We start from the raw sequence: 19,086 nt of genomic DNA on the forward strand, positions 1-19,086 counted from the left end.
CTGTTTGTGAGTTCAAGCCCACATTTTTTGGGTAATCCAAAGCATTCATTTGAATAAAGGCCCTTACATACATAGATAGATAGCGTGTCCACAAAAAATCAAGTGGGTAGGATCATCCTAATCCTGCCATTTGTGGAACTTCGCAGACCCTATCTGTCAATTTTTTCCTCCACTTCTGGAAGGATTAGGATGATCTGTGGATTGGTTTTTTGGTACAGACCCTATCAGAAATGGGGAGTTAAATGGATTCAGATTCTAATGGATTCAGATTCTAGACAGGATTATATATTTGACAAATCAGTATGAATAAATATCCAAGATTGATATGTGCATGTTGTTGTAGTGTATTTCGGTAGTTAATGTAGTTATTATGTGGTTATTTATTTTAGGCTTGTGGGGATTAGTTATCAGTGATGTGTCTTGTAAGCCGTAGATGGGCTTGTGATGTGGCACTACTTGCTTGTATTTAAGAAGTATAATCTAATCCCTCACTACTAAAAGGGAAAATCCCTAAAGTTCGTCTGCTCCTTTTGGTGAAATACCGTTCCATCCCAGTTTTGCTCTCCTTCAATCTCCTCATTCATTGTTCCATTTCTGTCATTTCGGGCTATGCTTTGCCCCTGCGAATACGCCAAAAAAACATAGGAAGTTTCCCCTCCACCAGCGACACGTGTACTTGCTACTCTAAAAGATAGAGACAAGTTTCATCTCCACCGGGTACACGTATCATCTGTCTGACGCCAGTTGTCCTTTCTATTCAAAAAATCTAACAGGGATTTGAACCAAACTTCTGATAAGTCAAATACGTGAGCTAGCGTTCAACCGGGGAAGAACATCTATTAAGAGAAAAAAAAAGGGTATGTTCTTTCTCTGTGAACTTGTTGTATTGATGGTAGATTAAGCAATTAGCTAAGAGGAGGTAACCTAGATGGGTTAGGAAAATGGATTGGATTAGAATTGTGTTCTTTTTTGGTTTTTTATTTGGGTCTGTTGATTTTGATTTTTGGTCTTTTTATGATTGGGGTTTTTGAATATCTTTTGGTTTTGAATCTCTTCGTTATGTGGTTTCTATAGTTTGATTGGTTTTATGATTAGGGCTTTTGTGTAGAGCTTGGATTTTGATTATTTTTGTGATGTGGGTTTTTATTATCTTTGATTTCTTTATCCATTTTCTAATGTGGGTTTTGTTAAATCTTTTGGGTTATCTTTCTCTTGATCTGGGTTTTTTTATGATTACGGTTTTGTGTAGAGCTTGAATTTTGATTATTTTTGTGATGTGAGTATTTAGTATCTTTGATTTCTTTATCCATTTTCAAATGTGGGTTTTTTTGTTAAATCTTTGGTTAATGTTGGATTTTGATTGTTTTTGTGCTCAATGTGCTGTGGGTATTTAGTATCTTTGATTTCTTTATCCATTTTCAAATGTGGGTTTTTGTTAAATCTTTTGGGTAATGTTTATCTTGATGTGGGTAGTTTGTAGATCTATAGAGAGAGCATTTGGCAGTTTCTTGGATATAATTTTTGGTACAGAGAGGATATGTGTATTTCAAAAGAATGCTATGTAATGTAAGAGGATATGTGTATTTTTCGTCAGTTCAATAATAGGGTATTTCTGTCATTTCAGAAACAATTCCATTGTATTTCTGCTATAAAAGGGAGGGATTCTGTGAGAGATTGTTTTTCCTTTGTTTGGAGATGGCAAGTGCGGGAGCAGCAGCAGCGAGAGAAGGAACGGCGAAAGCAATTGTGTCGGACCACATATCTCAAGCAGTTCAATCAACATCCAACCTCCTACGCCTCATGCACGAATCCTCTCCTTCTCAGGTTTTCTTTTCCTTATTTTCCGATCCCTACCTTCATGTCAAAATCTAGGGCATTGGATTTACTCTTTAGAATTTTTTGATTCTCATAAGATTACAGTTCACCAACTTTTCAATTACTAAAGAATTGAAATTGTGTAGCCTTTAATGATTATAACTTCCAAGGTTATTTGATTTTCAATTGCATCGTTGTGTGTTTTTCTTAGTTCAAAATTTGGTATCAGAGGTAGTAATTGCTTATTTGTACTTGTTGCAGGCCCTCCTAACGAGGCTCCCAAAGAACCTCTTGGCAAAAGCCCATACTATCAACAACACTGGGCAAGTATGGGCCCTCCTTCACAATCTTGTGGTGAGGAAGTTAGACTTCGAATGTGAAACCTCTACTAATATTCTTGGCATTTTGCTGGCTTTTAGAGCAGGTATTACAGCAAATGCCTCGTGTCATTTCGTCACTGGATGCGCATTTGGAAAATGGTTTACAGAGGTTGGTCTTCTGCTTTTCTGTTTGATCTGAAGATTAGTGTTCTAAATTACCGGAAGTTTCTTTAATTTTACAAATTCGAAAGTTCATCAGAGAGGAAAAGGAAAATTTTGATAGAGAACCGTTCAATGCTTTTCTTCTAACGACAATGAAATATAAGATGGTGGAGTTTACACAATGTGAATGTGTACATCTTTGCAACCCGAAATTGGATGAGGTTGGCTTTTGAAGAAAGAAATTTTATGGAAATTGGTGACTTTTATTTGATTTTTCAGAATATTTTTGTTGGGTTTTTAGAAAGTCCATGTTTTGGAAAAATTAGGGAGTGTTTCAAGCATTCTATTTCTAATTGAGGAGGTTGAAGGTGAAATAGGAAGGTTGAATTTTGACTGTTTTAGTTAGAAATAGTTTAGGAAATAAAATAATTTTTTAGGGACATGTGGATTTGTTTTTATCTTTAAAGTTTCTATTTTGCTTTTTCTTTGAAGTTTCTATTTTGTTCTTAGGGACATGTGGGTTTGTTTTTTCTTTAAAGTTTCTATTTTGAAAGTGTGTAGGGAAGGTTTGGAATGTTTGTGTCTAAGAGGGAAAGTGTTTTCGACGTGGAATTTGTATATGTTTATGATGTAAGGTGCTCTTTTTTGGGAGTCTTTGATTTATTATGAAAATTGAAGTTCATGCAAGATTTTCTCTTTTTGAGGCAACAACATATCCTACTTTCATTTCTGTATTTTACCAAGGCATGTGCTTGGTTTTGTTTTGGGTTTGAATTTAAGTTCAAAATTTGTGGTTGTTATTTTATTTATGTAGCAGTAGGAATGTTCTTGGGTGACTAGATTGTTATTACTGGTGCTCTATCGATTTTTCTTTTAATCAAGAGATCTGTAGTTGCATAGATGGAATGCATGATATTCGCATTGACTAAAATTTTTTTATCCCTTTCAGAGTTCCTATTTTGAGCTTTTTTTTTGAATGATTATTTTGTTCTTTGTTTTATGCTGATAAAGATGACCAAATGTAAAGTATGATATTTCTTCTAGCCATAATCCGATAATGGTAAAAGAAGCATTTTAACTAGACCATTAGATATGTACCATTTCTTGATGTACATGTAAAATGTAAGTAGAATCATGAGCTATTGCTTGGTGCTGTATTTGAAGAAATAAACCAAGGATGAGTGACTTACCTATGTGGATCCAATAGAATGGTTGACATTCTCTCTATCACCCCTTCTAGATTGAAATCTTGGTACAAGAGGGCTCTTTGGGAAGATGCCAAGGAGAAATGATCCTGTCAACCAAGTGGTCACTACGAACTGTTGACGCCGTTTACTTGATAATGCGTTGCCCAAGGATGCTTGGCGAGATGGCTCCAAGGATCCTTAATAGAGTCATACTTGGTTCTTACATGAACAAAGATTCCCTCTAGGATCATGTTATTACGATCAGGAAACATCCTATTTTTATATCAATATCAGAGGAGGATAAATCCTCTATAATGCCTGCAAGATGGAATGAGTCACCGATCTTTATTTCCCTGGCCAAAATCTCTTCAATTTTTAGCCGGAGATCTTGATTAATCATTAGTTTTTCATCGAGCATTTTAAACTTGATTTATTTCCCTGTTGTATATTTCTTGAAACGTAGGACCTCAATGGGGTATTTCTTCTCTAGAGTTTCAAACAGACTTTTTACGGTTTTTATTTCAGAGTATACTAATATAGCTTGTTATCTAGGTTCAAGATATGATTTCTACAAAAACTAGTCCTCTCTATCTCATTTTTGAGCTGTTTGTGCCGCAGTAGATTCATGCTTATTCTCATTCACATATCATCTAGATTCTATAAAACATATTAATTTTATAGGGCACGAATGACAAATTTTGTTGCCAATGCTTAATGTTGCTCCCATCAAACTTCTTATATTTTAAGTTATCTCCATGGCTTGACATATTTAACCAATAGGTGTTTTATTCCCTTAAAAATGTTTTTTTTAAATGTCTCTTCCCTTAAAAATGTTCAATTCGGTGTATGTTGATGTCAAGGATGATATTCCATACAGTTAGAAGTTGATAATGGCAACATAAGCATTTAACAGGCATCGAACAACACACACTATAGATGTAGTTGGAGAATCTAAATAGAACCACATGTTATTCCTTAATGTTGTGTAGAAGCAAAAAAAACCCAGAAAGAGTGACTTATCGTTCTGGATCGAGTCGAGGACTTGACCTTAGAGGCAAAGATTGTCCCCCTCTAGATCAAAATCTTGGTGAAAGGGCTTTCTGGAAAGATGTCTCCATGATGAAATGTTCTCATTGACAGAGTGTGGACTCACGAACCGTTGACCACACGAACCTCATGAAGTGTTGCTCACAATGTGAAACATGAAAACTTCATGAAGAGAAACTCGAGGAAGGATCTTAAAACAAAGAGTCAATGGATAGAGGGATAGGCGGCTTAGCGTTTGTGTACTGAAAGAGGGAGTCCTCTCCCTCCCCCCAAAATGCACAAGAAAGCCCGAACATCATCTTTATGTTCCTTCCTCAAGTTGCTCGTCTTAAAGTTTTCATAGTTCACATTGATATGTAGCTTTTCGTTAAAATTGTCAGCATTATACCTCAAATCTAGAATCAAATAAAAGATTGAGAATCTTAATCGATTTGATCTAGATAGACTACAACTGGAGGCCAAACCCCACAAAAATCTTGTAGAAAATTATTGTAGAGATCTTCAAAAATTTGAGTGAATAGTGACATAAATAGTGTCATAAAAAATATTGTGGCAATGACGTGAACAGTGTCGTGGGAGTGGATTGGCTCGTCTTTTATTCTAATTCACCCGAGTGACTTAAGTGGAACTTACAAGAAAATGCCTATTATGCCCTATGACTTAAAACCATATGCTTCTAGCTGTCCTACATTAAGTGGGAGTAGGCAGGAAAACCTTGTGCATCTACCCCTCGCCAGACCCCACAATGGCAGGAGCCTTGTGCATTGGGCCGCCCTTTTAGGCAGTAAAACCTTGTGCAAAACCCTACCTTCTTTCTGATTCTAATATACACAAAAAAAAAAAAAAATCCAAAATCTAAACTCAATTATATACTCCTATTACTTCAGTTTGATTCTAATTCACTTCGATGACTTAAGTGAAACTTAAAGAAAATACCTATTATAACCCTATGACTTGAAACCATCCTCTTCAAACTGTCCTACAGTGGAGTGGGACTCCGTCAGAATGTCTCACGGATGGTCCCGACTCCTATCTTCTTTAGCTCATGTCTCTGGTCCATTTATACGCCATGAATAGCCCTTGTTTTGGCTCTTCTTGCATGGGTTATATAAACATGGTTTTAAATTTCGACCAAAATTTGAATTTCGGTCAAGCCCGAAATCGAGATGTACGGAAATATCCGGAAATTTCGATCGATATTTAGATAAAATGATTTTTTATTTATTTTTTTACCGAATTCCGCCGAAATTTCGGTTTCGGCTCAGTCCGAAACTGAAACCAATATTTAAAACCATCGTTATAACAACCTTTAGATGCTCTAACTTTCATGATCCATCATATCCTCAACCTCAATTTGAGGTTGTACCATAGTTACCAGGGTGGGAAATGGATTCGGGAAACAAAACGTGAAATGGAAACGGGAAACGGGAAACGCATGAAAAAAACAGGGGAAACGAGAAACGAGAAACAGTAGAAAATCGTACGAGAAACATCTTAGGAAATGATGTGTTTTTTGTTTTTTCCAAAATGATTTTTGTAAGTTCCACACATGTTTTCTAGATGTTTCATATGCTTTTTATACGAGTGTTGCATACATTTGTCACGCGTTTACACATGTTTTACATAACCTTTCCATATTTTCCCCATGTGTTTCAGAAACATTTCTCCAATTTTGTATCATATTTTGGAAACGTTTCCGAAACGTGTTTCCCTCATTTTAGGGGAAACGAGCCGCGAGAAACGCGTTTTAGGGGAAACAGGTTTCCCACCCGCCCAAGGAGTTTCCGGCAACTATGGGTTGTACTACATCAAAACAACTTGAGAAAAACCCTCTACAAATGCTAAAGGGTTAAAATGGGAAAGAGAGCCATGGATAGGGCCCACATGAGAAGCACATGTGCATGCAATTCAGATGTGGATGCCAAGCCAAGCTCACACCCCAGGCCGGGTCTGCTCAGTGAGACCATTGGAAAAAAAAAAAAAAAAAACGCCTGATGTTCCTCTGTCTCTCTCTTCTTAAAGTCTCTACCATATGGCAAACCAATTTTACTTACAAGGTATGCTGGATTTTCTCCTAACACAATTTTAGACTAAAGTTGCACTCCCAAATCAAAGGAACCTTAGTTTCCCTCATCATTTTTTGAAATGCAATAAAGCTTGTAAAAGCAATGCATATTTCACCAGCATGTATTAATGAAGGCGTGCTTTCATTTGTCTGTTTCATCCATACACTGGTTTTTAGGACACTAAAATGACACATTTGCCCATTTACGAGCTACTAGGAGTTCTCTTCTTTTAGAAGTAGGGAAGGTTTGGTCTCAGTCTTTTCGGTTGGCTAATATAATTTTGATTCTCACAGTGTTCCTCATCTAAAGCCTGTAGTCCAGTTGCTTTCAAACATGGAAAGTTGCCAGCTTAACTCTGCTTCTCAAGCTCGTTCCCAAGAGGTAGCACTTTGATCGATATCTAATCTACTGTACTGCAGAATTGTTGTTTCCTTGTAACAATTCTTTTCATGCCCACTGTTTTATGTTTTAGAAGTCTTAAAAATCCTTTCAAATTTTTGAAATTTTTGACAATACCCTATACGTTGTGAAATTCTCTAAAATCACCCTCTATAAATTGACTTTCTACAATTCTAGCTGCTCTCCACCAAGTTTAGACGTTTCAAATCTATTCTGGTTCCAACTTGTTTTGTTTTCAATTTCTAGTTTTCCCATCTTTCTCATGTGTTTGGAAGAGATTTCAAGGACAATTAATTTGTACTTCGCTATCTTTTCTGAAAAGCCAAAGTTCAGTTTGCTCATCAGGTGGGATCTTAGGAAATTTATACGATAAGTGTAATCTATACCATTAGTGTGGGGTCATATGGCAAGTTTAGTTATATATTTCATTTTTTGCAGTGTAGTGATGCGTGATTTGTTTGAATGTGCTCTCTCTCTCTCTCTCTCTCTCTCTCTCTCTCTCTCTCTCTCTCTCCCCTAAATTGTTATTGTTATTTTTACCTTTAGGAAGCTGTGGAAACAAGCGAAAATGAACATTTGGAAACACCACGCTGAAGCGGGATTGGTAAATATCATTGCTTCCTCTGGGTTTGTACAATTCAAAAACTCATTTACATTCTCCTGTATCTATCTGGTTGCTAATGAAAATAATAATTACAGAAGTCCTTTCAACTTGGATACACCCTCGTGTTTTCCCCCTTTCTTTCCAATCCGTTTTGTACTATTGTTGATTCTCCTTTTCAAATCTCAGCTTTAAAACAGTAAAGGTAAATCTGTTACCCTCTTTCATTTTTATTGAGAGGCACCCTCAATGGCCGTAGCATATAAACAATCTAGACATTGCTTCGTAATCATCAGTGTCCCTTCCCAGACCGAACAAATCAAGACTTGTGTTTCTATGCTGAGATTACGTGTGAGATGTGATCTCAACAACTTTGGATTGCTGATGATTTACAGATTAGGAGAAGTTTTATTGTTTTCATTGAAGTTAGGTATTTTTCTTTTCTCTGTTTAGGTAGCAGTTCATTTTGTTGATATGACAATGATGGGCTGCAATAAATATCCGATTGCGAACATGTTCTGAAATTTCTCTATTTCTAACAATATAGGTGATATTTGTGGTTTGAGATGGATATTTTCGGACCAAATGAAGCTTCCCTGAATCTTCAGAGAAGCTGATGGTTCACTTACAGGAATTTAGTGTATATGCAGGTTTTCAAAGTTCAATCTTTTTAGGTTTTATCTTGATTTGGATGATTGAGTCTTGCATTCGAGGAGAAATCCTAGGGTTTCAGATGCTTTGTAGTTTCAGAGAGCTTTGATGGTCTGTGGATTTGGAGTTTTTGTTTTGAAGAAGTTTTGGAGCGGGTTCTGTTAGTATCATGCTCCAGGACATCAGAGTCCTCTCTATTTTTTTTAATTCTTTGACCCTTTTTTTTGGCCCATTTTATGCCTCCATTTTAGTCTGAACTAGGGGCTTCTACTTTTGCCACTGCAGATGTGGTTTTGATCACCATCTTCATTGCTGGGCCTTTTGGATGAATGGTCCAAATCGTGCAAATGTCATGTGGGTGAACAAGCATAAGCAACTTTACGCACCATTATCATTCTCCACTGTTTTATGAAACCTGGTGCAGTAGAATAAGGATTACTCAAGTAGGTATATATATATATATATATATATATATATATATATATATATATATATATATATATATATATATATATATATTTTTTTTTTTTAATGGTACCCAAGTTGGTATTTTGCCCCCAATCTCTCCATTGTTCACATGGGTATCTTTATTTTGATTGAAAGAAATCACCTGTTAGGATCCACCAATGGTGGGGCTTCACAGAAAAGTCTTCCCAGTAGGATGTTCCTAACCATTTTAGTGGCTTACCAATGGATAGTTAGACATAAATAGCTAATGGTTCCCATCCAACTGAACAAAATTTCATTAATCCGATGCTTAAGTTCAGTGTAATATTTGTGCATTTGGCCATCTGTGGTAGGGTCTCATCCTTCTCCTCGAAGCCATTTTAGGAGCTTGTGTCTGTTTAGTTTGAGGATCTAGTCTATCTGTACCGTGATCCTTACTGTGAATTGGGCCATGATATGAAGCCACTGTGAATTGGGCCATGATATGAAGCCTGATTGTTGGGATTTTGAATGGATGATTGAAACTGAAATGGTCTGTAGATGGTTGCATTAGGATCATCTGATTAGTGATTAATTTGATTTGTGAACCACCATCCACCAGGGCCTTCCACTCCATATATAGATGGTTTGAATCCTTTAGGGGTATAAGTTGTGATGTGAGCTGAATCCTTCTCCGTTTTGTTGTGATTGTCTAGTGAATCAGTTTGGGAGCTCTGGTTTGCTTTCTCTTGTTGAGAAAGTTGTATCAAGGGGCTAGGACAATGTGTAGAAAAACTAGGGGTGCAACTTGGGTTGGGTACTGGGCAACCCGACCCAACCCGTAGCCCGACTTAATGTGGTTCTTTCATGGTCATTCCCCATGTTTGAGAATTAATTTTGAGTTTAAAATAGATTGTTGAATTCAGAATTAAGGCCCTGTTTGATTTGGTTTTGAGTGAAAAACTGATTATTAGATTAGAATTAAATACCAAATGTTTCCCTAGTGAGATTTATATGAAAATGATTTTTTTGGAGTTCTTGAACACCATTTTATATGCCAAATGCTCCACCATTCCTGCGTCTCCTCACATGTGTTGTAAAACACTAAAATAGTGGAGCCTGCCTCAGCAGGTCAACCCATTCTTAGGAAACCCTTTTCCTTTCCATTCATTTCTGATAAAGGCTTTGTAATTATTTGTCTGAATGAGTACCAGAAGAGGGAACTCTTTCTTAGAAGATTATTATTTCCGTTAGGGATGCACGTCACATGGGAAAGAAAAATGGGCACTTCATTTAAACGATATACCATGACCGATGACACATACATCAAAGCCTTTTCCTTTGGTCCACAAGTCTCACTCTTTCTTGGCATGTTACAAGAACACTTGGCATGCCGTGCGGCATAATGCATGTGACAATAAAATCCAAACCTATCTTCCTTCTAATCTGTCTCAACCATAGTTAGCAAAACCTGATTCAAATTGGAATCAAATATTGGTATCAAATGTGTATTATGTATAGACGGTGTGGTATAGAATTGAACAAAATATGATTCAGATTGCACCGTGTAAGGAATAATTAAGTGCAACTGCAGCTATAAACATGTTTAGAATAACTTGTTAAGATTAAACAATGATACATTGAACATCAGCAAAATCCTCTTGCTTCTTGCATTAAGAATCTGGGCTCGTCTTGGGCCTCCATTATAATGCCAGACAAGACCTCAGTTGGCATTGAACTGATCACACCATAAGGCCAGCACCTCACTCAAGGGAAAAGGCCCGAGGCAACCAAATAGAAGCCCAACCATACAACACAATCTCAACAAATTATCAAGTCAACAAAGCAACTCAAGCACAGGTATTACATTATCCCCGTGGTTTTAAATTTCCATCAAAACCGACAAGAAACAACCAAAATGTTTCCGTTTCCATCTCCACCGAAATGGAAACCGAAACAACGAAAATAAATAAACCAAAATCGTAAGTGTACTAGCAGTATACTATATCAATATGTATTACGTAATTATATTTATATGATTTTCAAGCGAAATGTGATGCATGTATTATGCATAAATATTTATATGAATTACACATGGAATTTGGTATGTAGTAAATTATCATACATGTGCGTAACAGTACATGTCACTAGGTGTTCGATGTTTTAAACCATTACGCATCGTTATCTTGTTTATGTGATGGTTTCTAAGTGTGTACATGTGCTTATTCTAGTATTTCCCTAAGTTTCATCTTTAAATTCTATCATTTGCATACGGTTCCATTATTTTACAAAATTTCCATCGAGATTTCCAACCGAAACCGAAACATTTCTGCTTCCGTGACGACTGAAACTGAAATTTAATACTGATTATCCTCATCTATAATCCAAACCTATTAACAACAATTTGAGGATCAATCGAGTCGGCATTACATATTAATTCCATTAAGGACATACCCACAGCGTATTCTACCAAGATATCCTAGATATAGGTGCGTTTGAAAAAAAGGACAAAAAAAGATAAAAGAATAAAACGGATCTGAATAAGGGTGGGTGAGAATATCTCCCTCCTAAATTCCCAGATTGTCCGAAGAAAAAGGGAAAAGAAAAAAGTAAAGGAACAAAAAGAATTTACAATAAAACAAAAACAGTATCCGATGTTTCCTCAGTGGGATGAAACTACTATCATCAAACTGCAGTGTTCATGGATATGCTAGACTGAGCGGGATGAGGAAGACAACCCAAGTACTTTTCAACAGTTTTCATCACCCAACAGTTTCAATCAATGCCCAAGCTGAAATAGGGTTCCATGGTACCCTGACAATCAGTAAAAATACAACATGAAGCTACTCTTAGTGTCATTGATCCTTGAAGCACTGATCTGGTAAGTTTACATTGAGAAAATCCCAAATCCTCATGAAACAAAGGTGTTCTTTCTGGAAAAAAAACCCAGCATATTTGAGACTTGGAACGGAAGGATAATAAAGGAAGAGAATTTCAAAGAAAAGGATTGAAACATTGCCACACTAAGGGATGCATATTCTATTTTTTGAAAGGTAACTTTATTAATGAAAATAGAGTGGATTACATCAATCGGGGACAAGATGTTTCCAAACATAAAAAGAAGAAAAAAGACAAGGGATGCATATTCTGTAACATGAGAACGAAAATTTCACGATGAACATTTTTTGGGAGAAGGCAGTCTTTGACTGAGAAAATGAAACGAATGCATGACAGAAAGAATAGTGTAGCTGAAATGGAAAAGGGAGCTATAAAGAATTACAACCCATGTGAATTGCACAAATGAATTGATTCCACTGTATTCATATCACTTAAAAATGCTACTCACAGAGCAGTCATCATGAACACGCCAAATGGTCTCTCCCAAGAGGTTCGCTACTGACAGAACAGTCAGTTGAGGGAAATAATTCTTCTCAATCACAGGAATGGTATTCGTAATGATGACTTCTTGAAATAGTCCACTAGATAACCTCTCAATCGCAGGAGGGCTGCCAAATAACAAACATCATCAACAAAAATATCAGTAGTTAAATAGCAAGGTGTATACACACAATACATGGAGTCTGGAGCTATATGGTACATATACACATGAAACCCTGGATTTTGAAATCAAATAGCAAGATAATCAGGTAATCTTGTTTTTATTTTCTAGTTTCATCCTTTTTCTATTCTCTCCCCATCCTCCTTTTGTGGGATGGGTAAATCAATGAGTCAGAGATTATGGGCGAACTGCCGAGGCAGTTCATCATTTCTATATAAATGTCAGTTTCATAAATGTATGGTGGTTCATGACATTTTCTAATTGAAATGCAGGCAGGTTTTATGTTTTAAAACTTCATCAAAATTATTCAAGTGCAAGCCAAAATTGGATTTCTATCATTTTGTAAAAATAAATGAGGCGAGGTTAAGTTAATCAAGGTGGGCGCTTATTGCCTCTAGAAACAAAAAGAGTGAGTTTTCAAACATGCACTTGAAAAGAGAGAAGGGAGAAAAGACAAGGAAAAAGCATTTTCATAGACTTTGTATCACATGTGATCTTACAAAGACAGGGAAACTATCACAATTTCAACAGATATTCATCTTTATAGGTGTTTTCACAAACCTACAAGCAAGAAGTATATGGATTTAGTAAAGAGGATGCCAATACCTAAAAACAGCATGTGTGCTACATGCATAAACTTCCCTGGCTCCCTCTTGATGTAATAGAGCAGCACCTTTTGCAATAGTCCCTAGATTCACCAGCATGCTACCCATCAAAACTTCACTCCGGATAAAAGAATACATTTTACATGTAAAAAATGAGGAAATGAAATGGCCAATCATCACAATTCACAAGAGGTGAATTGTAGAGGCCGATTGAGCAATAATAGATCAAATGATCTGTACCCATCAAATGGCACTGGGACACCATTCATATACTTGGAAACTCTTCATCTAAGTAAACGAGTATAGAAACAAGGAGGGAACTAGAAAAAAAATCTAATCAGAAGTCGAAATTCAACATTTCAAAAAAAAAGTAAATGAGTATATTGGTTTTGGTAAGATTCGACTCACCGGCAGTGTCAATCATGTCATCCACCATGACGGCTACTTTTCCTCTGACATCCCCTATCAAATTCATGACCTGCATGGTGGCAGTACATTTGAACAGATAGATATTGATTCAGAAGTAAAATTTCTTCTGAAAATGGAATACAGAAACATGAAATTATTCATTTAAAAACAACAAATACTCGGAAGTGCACCTGTATTTTGAAAATCTACTCACAATATCACAAATTAAAGAAAACGGAGTTTCAATAGGAATCTTTAAATCTAAAACAATTACTGTTACTGATTTGAGAAGTTATTCACTTATTCTAGTTTACAATTTGTTTTCAGGTAAGACTTCCTGATAGTTCTGAGCTGGCATAATTCACTCTTCATTCAACTACTTTTAGGGGCCGTTTGGAAACACAGATTTTAGAATCCAGGTTTTTAGTTTGAAAACAGTGTAAAAGAGGGTTCATGATCAAGCTGTTGTATGCTGTCCTGACAGCGTTTCTTGGATTTTAGGTGAGCAATTCAGGTTTTAAAAATCTCTCCTGCATCCTGAGATTTATAAAACCTGGAAATATGGGAGGATCTGCTACTCTCTTGCTGACGGAAACGAGTCAAAAATGGTCTGCTTCTTCTCTTGTCTCTTAGCTACAATTTTGAAGAAACCCCGGATTCTAAAATCCGCGTATCCAAACGGCCCCTTGGGCTCTTTCTCACACACAATATTTTGAGAATGTCAAATTGTCAAATTTTTAACCAGAAGGATAACCCCCTTTTTGAGTGTGATGAAATAACTTGTGATGTACTTTATTTTATAACACAAGGGTAAAGGGTAGATCAGTAATTTATCCATGAATAGAATTGTTTTGCCATAACTACTATAAATAAGAGTAATTCTGTAATTACTGCAACAAATTTTAATGTTATCTTCATTTTTTCCCACCTTTTTTTATACCACATATCCACAAGAGACGAGCACAGTTTCTTTTTCCTTTAATCAATATATTTTTTTTATTAAAAGAGAGAAAAATTCTTAACCAACATGCTACAACACATTCTATCATCAGCAAGGAGGATAGAAGCCTATATGGCTTGGAAAATCTCCACTTGTGATAATTTGTGATATTTTTTGTAATATATGGAGACTGATTAGATGTTTTTTATTGTTTCCTATAAAAATTTGTCAAAAATACAGATTTCACGTCTTTGTTTGATCTGTTTTGAATTTTGGCCTGGACCACAGATTCTGCTAGGGGCATGGGTTATTTCCAAACCCCTACTTTGTATCAAACATCAATGTCATGCACTCCATGAATGATCAACAAAAAAGTTTTGAAGGCGTAAATCTCCGTTTCAACTAAGCAACACAGCCCATAGATTTCCAGAATTTTAGTACAGCTAAACATAACAGTTAACTGATTGAGATGGCAAAATTATAGCATGATAGGTTGAAGATGGCCTGAAATATTAGACAAGTGCCAACATTTTTCTCAAGATTTATGAACAAAAAAGCTTTACCAAAGAATGACAAAATGTTACAAAAGGGCCAGAGATTGCCCCACCATTAACAAGTTCTAACTTGCAAGAAGAATGCTTAAGGCCCTGTTTGTTTTAGATTATCACAACCGATTGTGGAGTCCCCAAACGATTATTGGACCAAAATTTGCACTAGAATTGAGTCCAATAATCGGTTCGGGCCTCCAGAATCGGTTGTCGTGATCTAAAACAAACAAGCCCTAAGCAATTGAACTTTAAAAGCTATTGTAGGAAGATTACTACTACTTAAATAATCAAGATACAGTCGAAGAATTGAAGCTCTACATTGGTTGGCAGACCTAGCAAAATGGAGAGACACTATTGGATGCTTAACTACACAAATAAAGGCATGCCAATGAGGATTATTCCAGATGAACATGCAAATTAGTTCCTGATTAACTAATGCGGACATATTCATTTTTGGATATATCATCAATAAATGGATGGTAAATGCTTTCCTTCTTGACATGGATAAATAAATTTGCATGATCAAGCCAGATGGCCTTTTCAAAACATAAAGTCCTAATTCACTACTATTGCATTTCTTAAAAACCACCACAGATTGTATGCAAGGCTATAGCAGATTCAACTTGAAACAGACAGCAAAGTCTGCATGAAAATTGACTATTGTAACTTGAGAAGTAAAAAGCAGATTCTGTTACCTCAGCAACATTGTGTCCTTGGCGTCTTTTGTCCACAATGGCCAATGGTGCATCCGATAATTTTTTGGCAAAAGAACGTGCCCGAGCAACACCTCCCACATCGGGTGAGACCACTACCAAATCATTTGAACAGATAGTCTTGCTTGCCAGGTAATCAAGGATGACCGGCTACAAGCACATGAAACAAATGGTAATTCAAGAATCAGTCAAACTGACCTGTTTTTTGTCATAAAACATGGTCAAATTCAACAAAGTAATGAAGCTAAAGATCCACAAACCATATGATATCTCACACCCCCAAAAGAAGTACTGATTACCTGACCATACACATGATCTACTGGAATATCAAAGTAACCCATGGACTGCCCTGAATGAAGATCGCATGCGAGAACACGGGTTGCACCTGCTTCAGTAATCAAGTTTGCAACAAGTTTGGCTGCAATGGATTCACGACCTTGTGTCTGAAACCAGTAGAATAGACTGTGTAAGGAGTATATTTTTTTTTTGAAAAGGTGTGTAAGGAGTATATTATACATGAATTAGTAGCAACGGATTAATATTCAGAACAAGGATGTGAAAAGACGCATTATTGTCGATTTCTTTAGTCACGTAACAACACAATAAAATGATTACATGTTTACATCTAAGGACATGAAGTTAATATAATATATGATTCCTAGATTGTAAAATAACATAAGGAACTTTTATAATTAGTTATGTCTCAAGCATAAAGAGGAAACTAAGCATGCATTACAAACCTACTTGGTAATTTCTTCAACAACTTTTATGAAAAGAGATATACAAATGTGCTTTGTGGGAAGACTAAATTCACTCTACAGTCCACTTTAGAAAGCCAGAGCTACCTTTCTATCAGCTCTTGCATAACCAAAATATGGAATAACTGCAGTTATAGTTTTAGCAGATGCTCTGCGGCATGCATCTATCATTATCAAGAGCTCCATAAGATTCTCATTTGCTGGAGGGCATGTCGGTTGCACTAAATATACATCACAACCTCTTACACTCTCTTGCAATTGAACATAAATCTCTCCATCAGCAAACCTCTTTATCTTGATTTTTCCAAGGTCCAGACCCATGTAGCATGCAATTTCCTGAGTAAAGATTAGAACCAAAATGGCGAACAATTAGTTCGTAAACCTTAATTCACATGATAATCTGAATTTTCACATGTATCAAATCTGGGTTAACATCTATCGACATAATTTAAAATGTAGTCTACCTGAGAAAGTGTGGGATTGGCCGTGCCGGAGAAGATTCGCAGCCTCGTATCATTTTGGCGAACAGTATCTTGTTTCAAAGAGAAGAAACCCGGCAGCATCTGATCATTAAGGACCGGAATGCACGGCTTCCCATTGTCATACCTCAATGGCTCGACCAATTTACACCTCTGCCACAAATTGCACTCGCAGCTTTTCATAAAAATTCACATCCTATGCTTCCTACTACCTATTCATCACTACTAGATAACTATTACCACAAAAGATGCCAGTGAAATGCAAATGAATTTCCGAATTACTGTGTAATCAATAACTTTCCATAAAAAATTTCACATCTTATGCTTCTTAGTTCTTACTACCTATTTATCACTACTAGATAAAAATTACTACAACAGACGCTAGTGAACTGCGAACGAATTTCCAATTCGCTGTGAAATCAATATCTTTCCTTTGATTTTTTTTTTTTTTTTGCCAAGTATCCCCAAATCGGATTAAACCTAAATTTCCAATCCATAAAAATTTTCACATCATATGCTTGTTACTACATATTCGTCACTACTAGATAAAAATTACTACAAAAGATGCTATTGAAATGCGAATAAATTCCGAATTACTGTGAAATCAATTTCTTTCCTTCTGTCATTTTTTTATTTTTTATTGCAAATGTTCCCCAAATCGGATTAAACCTAAATTTCAAATTGAATTCAGATTCGAAAACAGAAAAACGAACGAGCAATTATAATAAAAACAGTAATTGAATTCCCGCCAATAATGATATAAAAAAAAAGAGGGTTTTGTTTTGTCTAGGACTAACCACAGCGTTGTTTCGGACCGAGATTTTGGATCGGGACTCGTTACATAGGAAACTACCGCATGCCGTGGAGGAACGAGAGATCACAGAAGAAGTGGAGGAGATCAAGGAAGCCATGGACTAGGGTTAGGGTTAGGGTATTTTTTTTTTTTCCTTTTTTCTTAGACAGAGCTTTCTGTTGTTCGAGAGATGAAATCAGTGGATATGAATCCTCCTTGGCGCGGAATTTGATTTCTCGGCAAAGTGAATTTATAGTTTGAGATTGCAAGACTATATAGGGAAATGTTATGGTGAGACAGGTCGCCCTCTCATTTGGTAAGACGGGTCTTCTCGCTGCTGTTGAGTTGTTTTATTTTCCTCCTCCCAAGGAGTTGATATTTCCACCCCCTGTTTTGGTATTTCACGCAATCTCACCAATTAGATTTCTAATTGGCTCAATCATTTGATGAATTGGGACTCTGTTTTGGTATTTCACGCAATCTCACCACTTAGATTTTTATTTGGCTCAATCATTTGATGAATTGGGACTCTGTTTTGGTATTTCACGCAATCTCACCACTTAGATTTCTATTTGGCTCAATCATTTGATGAATTGGGACTTGGGAGGAAACGTAAGAGAGACGAATTAAGTAATGTCCTAATAAAATATCGAATTGATGTATGCTCTCTCTTGTTCCAATAGTAGCACTCCCCTATATATATATATATATATATATATATATATATATATATATATATATATATATATATATATATATATATATATAGAGAGAGAGAGAGAGAGAGAGAGAAAACGGTTCCTACACACATGTGTAGATAAGTTATCTACACACTAGCTTAAAATAGAGTGGGGGCCACATTATTTGGGTGATCCAAACCATTCACTTTTAAGGCCCTCACATAGATAGGGTGTCCACAAAAAATCAAATCCATTGGATCATCCTAACCATTCGAACTGTGGAGGCAAAAAATGGACTAATTTGTGAAGGTTCAAAGACATTCATTTTACCTCCACAAATCGTAGGGTTGGGATGATCCTATGGATCTGATTTTTTCTAGACACCCCATCTATGTGAGGGCCTTTAAAATGGATGGCTTGGATCACCCAAACAATGTGGGCCCCCACTGTATTTTAAGCTAGTGTGTAGAGAACTCTCTACACATATGTGTAGGAACCATTTTCTCATATATATATATGAGAATAAAGTTCCTAAGGTGTCACCTCATATAGCTTATATGAGGTGGCACTTAAAAACATAAGGGGCCCACTTTGTTTGGGGTAATCCAAACCACTCATTTGAAAGGCCCTTAGATGGATATGGTGCCTACAAAATATCAGGTCCATTTGATCATCCTAACCCTTCCATTTATGTAGGTAAAAAATGTGCATATTTATGGAGGTTTATACCCATCCATTTCAACCTCCACAAATGGAAGGGTTAGGATGATCCTATGAAGTTGATTTTTTGGGCACACCCTATCTATGTGAGGGCCTATCAAATGAATGCTTTGAATCATCCAAACAAAGAAGGCCCCTTATGTTTTTAAGCGCCACCTCATATAAGCTAGATGAGGTGACACCTTAGGAACTCTATTCTCTCTCTCTCT

The 19,086-nt window shown here is 36.3% G+C and overlaps 2 protein-coding genes across 6 annotated transcripts; one reads left to right on the forward strand and one right to left on the reverse strand.

Annotated features, from left to right (window-relative positions):
• Positions 1–533: 533 nt before the first annotated feature.
• LOC143878739 (tobamovirus multiplication protein 2B-like) lies at positions 534–8,162 on the forward strand. 5 transcript variants are annotated; one of them, XM_077380999.1, is made up of 7 exons: positions 547–857; positions 1,625–1,824; positions 2,077–2,142; positions 2,240–2,304; positions 6,891–6,978; positions 7,543–7,600; positions 7,696–8,162. In XM_077380999.1, exons 2-6 carry the CDS (start codon positions 1,696–1,698, stop codon positions 7,588–7,590), a joined length of 396 nt encoding a protein of 131 aa, XP_077237114.1. In that variant the 5' UTR covers positions 547–857; positions 1,625–1,695; the 3' UTR covers positions 7,591–7,600; positions 7,696–8,162. The 5 variants fall into 5 exon arrangements, with proteins under 5 accessions (XP_077237101.1, XP_077237121.1, XP_077237114.1 ...); XM_077380996.1 differs by having other exon boundaries at positions 549–857; positions 7,543–7,715; XM_077380986.1 differs by lacking the exons at positions 6,891–6,978; positions 7,543–7,600; positions 7,696–8,162 and adding an exon at positions 6,188–6,856 and having other exon boundaries at positions 534–857.
• Positions 8,163–9,942: 1,780 nt separating this feature from the next.
• LOC143878732 (ribose-phosphate pyrophosphokinase 1-like) lies at positions 9,943–17,728 on the reverse strand. The gene is made up of 9 exons (XM_077380978.1): positions 17,482–17,728; positions 16,670–16,837; positions 16,293–16,541; positions 15,747–15,890; positions 15,430–15,597; positions 13,247–13,316; positions 12,840–12,921; positions 12,021–12,180; positions 9,943–10,145 (listed from the first exon to the last, which is right to left on the reverse strand). Exons 1-9 carry the CDS (start codon positions 17,593–17,595, stop codon positions 10,116–10,118), a joined length of 1,185 nt encoding a protein of 394 aa, XP_077237093.1. The 5' UTR covers positions 17,596–17,728; the 3' UTR covers positions 9,943–10,115.
• Positions 17,729–19,086: the final 1,358 nt, after the last annotated feature.

Source organism: Tasmannia lanceolata, unplaced genomic scaffold, assembly GCF_043159265.1.
Source record: "Tasmannia lanceolata isolate RefF3 unplaced genomic scaffold, GAP_Taslan_0.1 ptg000002l, whole genome shotgun sequence".
In the NCBI taxonomy this organism is placed as follows: Eukaryota; Viridiplantae; Streptophyta; class Magnoliopsida; order Canellales; family Winteraceae; genus Tasmannia; species Tasmannia lanceolata.